This window comes from Piliocolobus tephrosceles, unplaced genomic scaffold, assembly GCF_002776525.5.
Source record: "Piliocolobus tephrosceles isolate RC106 unplaced genomic scaffold, ASM277652v3 unscaffolded_36373, whole genome shotgun sequence".
NCBI lineage: Eukaryota > Metazoa > Chordata > Mammalia > Primates > Cercopithecidae > Piliocolobus > Piliocolobus tephrosceles.
Window position 1 is genome coordinate 1 of NW_022320280.1, and position 7,861 is coordinate 7,861.

General features: G+C 45.6%; 2 protein-coding genes and 1 pseudogene across 2 annotated transcripts; 1 reads left to right on the plus strand and 2 right to left on the minus strand.

The window, feature by feature from the left end:
• Positions 1-8: 8 nt before the first annotated feature.
• Positions 9-1,769, minus strand: LOC113222918 (protocadherin gamma-B2; the record flags this gene model as incomplete). Its single annotated transcript, XM_026452494.1, has 1 exon — positions 9-1,769. A coding segment is annotated over exon 1 (1,761 nt), but the record flags the coding sequence as incomplete, so codon positions are not given.
• A 1,458-nt stretch (positions 1,770-3,227) lies between these two features.
• LOC113222917 lies at positions 3,228-3,697 on the plus strand (annotated as a pseudogene).
• A 1,114-nt stretch (positions 3,698-4,811) lies between these two features.
• On the minus strand, positions 4,812-7,367 carry LOC113222919 (protocadherin gamma-A4-like). The gene has a single exon (XM_026452495.1). It carries the CDS (start codon positions 7,365-7,367, stop codon positions 4,812-4,814), a length of 2,556 nt encoding a protein of 851 aa, XP_026308280.1.
• Between the last annotated feature and the right edge of the window lie 494 nt (positions 7,368-7,861).

Below are 7,861 nucleotides of genomic sequence, written 5' to 3' on the forward strand. Positions count from 1 at the left end.
TTGGTCACCAGGTAGCCGGGCTCTGCGGCGCGTGGCACCATATCGAAGAGGGCGGAGCCATCGGGCCCCAGCGCGGGGTACAACACCAATGGCACATTGTCATTGAGGTCGCCCACTAAAACACGCAGGCTCACGTTGGCGCTGAGCGCAGGTGAGCCCTGGTCGGTGGCCTGCAGTGTGAGTTCGAAGGCGCGCAGCTGCTCATGATCGAAGGCGCGCTGCGCGAACACCACCCCGCTCTGCGCGCTCACGGACACGTAGGATAAAATCTCCCGCGGCTCCAGGTCGCTCGCTACGATGGAGTAGGAAACTTGGCCATTGGGGCCCAAGTCAGGGTCAGAGGCACTGATTTGAGCGATAGAGGCGCCAGGAGGATTGTTCTCTGCCACGTGAACCATGTAGGAAGTCTGTTGAAAAAGTGGGGCATTATCGTTGACGTCGGAGATGTGCAGGGTGACAATTATGCTGGAGGAGAGAGGCGGCTTGCCTCCGTCGGTGGCTGTGATAGTGAGATTGTATTCTGGGATCTCCTCCCGGTCCAGGGCGCCGTCTGTCACTAGTTTGTAATAGTTCTTTGAGGAAGATTTCAAAATAAACTTGGCATTTCCCAACACTTGGCAGTAAACTTCTCCATTTTCTCCAGAGTCTCTGTCTCTCGTTTTTATCAAGGCGATGACTGTTCCTGGTGGCGAATCCTCTGGTAGGGGAGTAAATACTGAAGTCACAATAACTTCAGGTGCACAATCATTCTCATCAAGAATTTCAACTTGGATACTGCAGTGGGCTGCTAGATCTCCAGGATCTTTTGCTTCAATACTCAGAGTGTAACTACTTGCAATCTCAAAATCCAAATCATCCTTTGTCGTGATTTCTCCTGTTTTTTCATTTAAGCTGAAAAAGTGTTTGACTTGTTCGTCCACATTATGAAAGGAGTAGGTGATCTCCGCGTTTATGCCTTCATCCCGGTCAGTGGCTGTCACTTGAAGCACAAAGAAGCCCGGGGGCACGTCCTCCCTCAGGGTGACCCTGTACACATCCTGGCTGAACACTGGAGGGTTATCATTGGCATCCGTGACTTGGATTCGGATTTGGGTCGTGCCGCTTTGAGGTGGGTCTCCACCATCCACAGCTGTGAGGACCAGTTGATGGAAACTGTGCTCTTCTCTGTCCAGAGAATGTTTTAGAATCAGCTCAGGATATTTACGTCCATCTGGAGCCTGTTTCTCAGCGAGATCAAAGTACTCGTTGTCATTAAGGTGGTATCTTTGTAGTGAATTAGGACCAACATCTGAATCCAGGGCTGGGTCAAGTGGAAATGTTGTACCTGGCTTAGTGGATTCGCCAATTTTTAAATGAATCTTACTCTGTTTGAATAGTGGGGTATTATCATTTATATCCTGCACAATTACTGCTATGTAGAAAATATTTAGTGGGTTTTCAGCGACAGTATCGAAATCCAGAACACACAGAGGCTGCTTCCCGCATATCTGCTCTCGGTCTATTCTGTCACCCACAAGTAAGTCCCCGCTTTCTGGGTTTACTGTGAAATATTCTCTCTCCGCGCTAACCCGCAGCTTCCGGGCAGGCAAGTCCCGGACGCTGAGCCCCAGATCCTTGGCGAGGTTTCCTACGACCGAGTTTTTGGCCAGCTCCTCTGGAATTGAATAGCGGATCTGGTCTGAGAGAGCCCCGGGGAACAAAGACAACAGGAAGGGCAACAGTACCTGCAGCCACCACACCAGCCCGTACCTCCCTGCGCTCGCCTTCATCTTCTGTCTCCCTCGGGCTCCCTTTGCTCCTTTGCCCATAGGAGGAATAAGCCTTCCGAGGATGGCAGAATCCGGGCTCAGGTCACTTTTCCTGATTTTGTTTTCTGTTTCCGAATGTATACTGGCCTCCTCTGCGTGGATGGTTTGTGGAGGAAGTTCCCCTCTAAGAGGCTCCCAAAAGCTTCTCTGGATCTTCTCTTCGTTCTTTTGACCGACAGCGACGCTCAGAGGTTTTCTCAGGAAACTGCACCAATGGCTTGTAAATGTTTGCTAAGAACATTTTTCTTTTCTTCTTCCTCTTTTTTTTTAAATTTATAAAGTCTTCATTTGTTTTTAAATATGTGAAATATTCATATAGTTCCAAATTCAAAAGGTGCATTCATCCCTGCTTTAGATGAGGAGAATTGCTTTCACAGGGGAAATGAGTGTTAACGTTTCTTGGGTATCCTTCTGGAGATACGTTTTATATAGTGCAACGGATTTTTATAAATATTCTGTCTCCTTCTTTACACAAATGTAAGCATACAACATACCATGTCCTACACATTGCTTTTATATTTGTTATACCTTAAAGATCATATCAGTACACAGAGAGCTTTCCCATTTATTTTTATAGTTATCTAGTGGCCCATAATATAGTTATCTAGTAGTCCATAATATGAATATACAACAATTTGTTTAATCAACCTTGTTATTTACTAAAAGAAACTCACTGCACATTCTAACAAAAACACATATTTAAAAAATTTTGATTTTAGGTTATAAATTATCTACTGCTTTCCTAGGCCTTTAAAACGTGTGGCACTCTCATTCTGGAACATATTCCTAATGCCCACACCTGAATATGCTTGACACAGTTTCAGGCCAATTGAGCATTTTCAAATTATATTTTATGGCTTAATTACTTTAAACAATCTCTCCTCAGATGTGAGTTGTCTCTCAACATTCACTTGTTATTTCTGCTTTCTGCTCACCAAGCCAGGTAACTGCATATCATATTCCAGCTTACTCTATGTATTGCACCACAACTTTCTATGAATACAAAACCATGTAGAAACTAAAACTCTCTTTTGTAAATCAAATTGAGGCATATTCCACAGTCTGTCACTACGACTTCCAGTTATCAAATTACACTAATTTGTGTAAGCATATACATTCATGAATTTTGAATTAACTCACAGAACTAAATGAAAGCACAAAGAACAAAAGTGTTGTATATCCCCTACACACAAAATATTTTCCCCCATATAAAATAATCCCAGAGCCACATGGTGACAGAAATATCTGATAGCAATTTGTAGCAATAGGGATGAGGCCAACTTACTAAGCAGCATAAATCATATCAGTCCAGAACCCAAGTAACTCAACCTTTGAAAGAGGCTCACATGATGAGAAGAGAAAAGACTCCAAAAACTTATATTTTCCTTAGAAATCAAGAAAGTCTCGCCTTTTCACAAGATGGCACCAAAAGCGAAGAAGGAAGCTCCTGCCCCTCCTAAAGCCAAAGCCAAAGCGAAGGCTTTAAAAGCCAAGAAGGCAGTGTTGAAAGGTGTCCACAGCTACAAAAAAAGAAGACCCGCACATCACCCACCTTCTGGCGGCTCAAGACACTGCGACTCCAGAGGCAGCCCAAATATCCTCGGAAGAGCACCCTGAGGAGAAACAAGCTTGACCACTATGCTATCATCAAGTTTCCGCTGACCACTGAGTCTGCCATGAAGAAGATAGAAGACAACAACACACTTGTGTTCACTGTGGATGTTAAAGCCAACAAGCACCAGATTAAACAGGCTGTGAAGAAGCTCTATGACATTGATGTGGTCAAGGTCAACACCCTGATTCGGCCTGATGGAGAGAAAAAGGCATATGTTCGACCGGCTCCTGATTACGATGCTTTGGATGTTGCCAACAAAATTGGTATCATCTAAACTGAGTCCAGCTGCTTAATTCTAAATATATATATATATCTTTTCAACAACAACAACAACAAAAGAAATCAAGAAAGTCTCAATAGTGATGTCATGATAGGCAATTTAAAAATTATTAAAGTTACTTCTAGAATCTACGTAAATATAAGTTAAATTAACTTTGAAATATTTCTCATAATCACAGGAGTGCACCGAAGGAATCACACATAGTCACTGCTGGTGCATCTCAGAACAGCAACAAGAAAATATGTGAAATATAACAGTTCATTGAGAAAATATCCTGTTAAAGTTGTATCTAAAAGTTAAACTCATAAGTTGCCAGTATTCTTAAATTGATGTTGCCTATTATAATGCAAAATACCCTTTCAAGGAAGGAAAAGTAAACTTCAAGTAAAGCATGGTACAGTGTAAAAATAGGAAATTAAAAAATCCTCAGTGCAGATCCAACAATAACTTCATGAGAAAGAATACTGTAAACGTGAATTTACACAATTGCCTTCTATTTCACAGGTCTCTTGTATCTTTGCAGTAACACCTAAGGGAAAAGGAAATTTATTCTTTATTTTATTTTACTTTATTTTATTTTATTTCTTGGAGACAGAGGCTTGCTCTGTCACCCAGGCTGGAGTACAGTGGCATGATCTCAGCTCATTGCAACTTCTGCCTCCCAGGTTCAAGCAATTCTCATGTCTCAGCCTCCAGGGTAGCTGGGACTACAGGTGTGCACCACCACGCCCGGCTAACTTTTTGTATTTTAGTAGAGACTGGGTTTCACCATGTTGCCCAGACTGGTCTCAAACTCCTGAGCTCAGGCAATCCACCCTCCTCACACTCCCAAAGTGCTAGGATTACAGGTGTGAGCCACCACACCCAGCACAGAAAAGGACATTTAAGGAAATGAGATGGTTTAGAGTTGTAAAATTAGAAAATTCTGGCTGAAACTACAACTGAATGAAGACCAAAAAGGATAATAAACAACATTTTTGTGTGGTAAAGACTGTTGGTCATTACTGAAGGGTCATCCACCAGTTCTCTTTACAGCAATAAAATATTAAAAGAGGCCCCTTTATTTGATATATTACATATATAATGGGAGACATTTACACAACTCTGTCTATATTTCAGTGTGGTATGATCTATTATAAGATTGACTCACCTGAAGATTAAGGTCTCCTTTTGTTTCAAGTAAATCCTGAGTTATCAGAAGAGGCTCGCTTTTCTCACAGCTCTCCCGGCTGATGAGCGTGTCTGCATAGTTGGGCTGGGGGAAGATCAGATGACTCTTCCTGGAGTCTGCGGTGAGGGAGACCTCGTGGGAGTAGGTCTGCAGGAAAGCCCGAACCCCATCCACGCCCACAAAGTGCGAGGCAGGCACGCCTGCCAACCTGCTGCCTTCAGCGTGAAGCAGGCGTGACTTGTGCCAGCGTCTCAGCTTGAGTGCTAGCAGCACCATGACAAAAGCCAGGAAGACGCAGGAGACAGCGGCCACTGCCACCACGAGATAAAGTGTGAGGCCCGAGTCGTCTGGGTCTGCTGAAGGCTTGAGACTGCCCAAGTCAGCCAGGACATCTGGGATGCTGTCGGCCACAGCCACAGTGAGTGTGACGGTGGCCGAGAGAGGGGGCTGGCCATGGTCCTGGACGACCACTACAAGGCTCTGCTTGAGCGCATCTCTGTCCAGCAGGGCCCGTGCGGTGCGCACCTCGCCTGTGTGCAGCCCCACTGCAAATAGTCCCGGCTCGCTGGCCTTGAGTAGGCGGTAGGACAGCCAGGCATTCTGGCCTGAGTCTCTGTCCACTGCCACCACTTTGGTCACCAGGTAGCCGGAATCTGCGGAGCGGGGTGCCAGCTCCACACCAGTGGAGCCATCTGTAGGGAAGGTGGGGTACAGGATCTCAGGGACATTGTCGTTCTGGTCCAGCACAAAGAGGCTCACTGACACATTGCTGCTGAGTGGAGGGTCTCCACTGTCACTGGCTGTCACCAATAGCTGCAGGTCTCTAAGCTGCTCATAGTCGAAGGAGCGAAGTGCATATAGGATCCCAGTATTGGAGTTGATGGAGACATAGGAGGACAGGGGTGCACCCTGGAAGGTGTCTTCGGCCAGGGAGTAAGTGATTAGGGCATTGTCACCACTGTCAGGGTCTTGAGCAGTCATAGATAAGATGGAGGCTCCTCTGGGGTTGTTTTCAGGAATGTAGGCAGAGTAGGAAGCATGAGGGAAAGTGGGTGGGTTGTCATTGATGTCCATCACCTGCAGTGAAATATAAGTTTCTGTAGACAGTGGAGGAATTCCCTGGTCAGTTGCAGTTACAGTGATGTTATATTCTGAGACTTCTTCCCTGTCCAGTGTTCTGTGTGTCAACAACCGATAGTAATTTTCATAGGTCTTTTCAAGTGTGAATGGCAGATTATCTGGAATAGAACATGTGACTAGGCCATTTCCTCCTGAGTCACTGTCATGCACGTTGAAAAGTGCAATTACTGTACCCGGGGAAGAAGTTTCCTGGACTGAGCTGGTGAGAGATGTAACTGTGACTTCTGGTGCGTTGTCATTTTCATCCAGAACTGTCACCAGTACCTTGCTTCTAGCCCGGAGGCCAGGCCCATCATGGGCTTCTACATCAATGTCATAGAATCCAGAGTCCTCATAATCTAGATCCCCCAATATTGTTATATCCCCACTCAGAGAATTTAACTGAAATAGCTGTGATATTTTGTCTCTTACTTTCCGGAAAGAATACGTCACGTCTCCATTGGTTCCTTCATCTGGATCAGTGGCTTTTATGGTGAGTAGCCGAGTGCCTACAGGAACGTTCTCACGAACACTTACGTGATACTTGGGCTGAGTGAACACGGGAGCATTATCGTTGGTATCCACAAGTATTATGAGAATCCTGGCAGTGCCAGAGCGAACCGGGTCACCTCCGTCGAAAGCGGTGAGAACGAGATGGTGAACTGCCTCTTCCTCGCGATCTAGAGCACGTTCCAGCACCAGCTCTGGGTACTTAATCCCATCGGCCCCGCTTTGCACGTCCAGGGAAAAGTAACCGTTTGTGTTGAGCTGGTAACCCTGCAGGCTGTTTACCCCTACATCCGGATCAAAAGCTTCAGGAAGAGGAAATCTCGTCCCAGAATTTTCATTTTCAGCAACTTTTATTTCCCTCTGTTCTGTCCCAAAACTGGGTGGGTTATCATTAACATCGATTATTTCCACCTCTACCCGCAAAATCTTCACTGTATCTTCTAGGAGAATCTCCAGTATTGTCACACAGTTTGGAGATCTGTCGCAGAGCTCCTCCCGGTCTATCCTACCCGAGGTGACCAAGCTGCCGCTGCGCGGGTTCAGGGCGAAAAGCTGCGTCCTACCTCTGGAGACGATGCGGACCCCGCGCTCCACCAGCTCCCGGGGCGCCAACCCTAGGTCCTTGGCGATGTTGCCCACCACTGAGCCTTCTTCCTGCTCCTCAAACACCGAGTAGCGGATCTGTTCGGCCCTAATTTCCCCCAGAATCCCCAGGAGAAGGCAGATTTGGAGCAGCCGGGTGCGGTCTGGGCTAGCAGGAGGCGTCGCCATTACAACCCCGCCGCGGAGTCGCCTGTGCTTTGGTTTTCCCTCTGTCGAGGCCTGAGGAGCCCCAGGATCTTCTGGGTCCAAAATAAAGTGCATTCACAGCCGGAGCTCTCAGGGCTTCCGCTTGAAGCTTTCATACAGCTCCAGAGCCAGTGCTTTGTGCTGCAGAAATCTTGTGATTCTGATTAAATTTCTGGTTTGTCTTTTCCCCCGATTGGTGAACAGCGACACCCAGAGTCTTAACCTGTTACTGCAATTTATTCTTGGTAAAAAAAAAAGTTTACTTTTTATACATGTTTCTATTCCTATTTCTCCCAAGATAATAAAAGTCAAATTCCTGTTTTTGATTTGCAATGAAAATTCAAGAATGATCCAAATCTATCTGTACAATAAACTTTATAAAGTTATTTATTTTCTTAGAGAAAATATGACGATTTTTTTTTCTAAGAATGTGTTCTCCATCTTTTCAGTTTTCATATTGTTCATCCCCACAGCCCATTCTCAGTACAGCGTATTGTGTGAGGGACATATTTATCTCTCCTAAAGACAAAGGTGGACTTGAAAAATGGAGGAGACGATAAGTGAAAAGA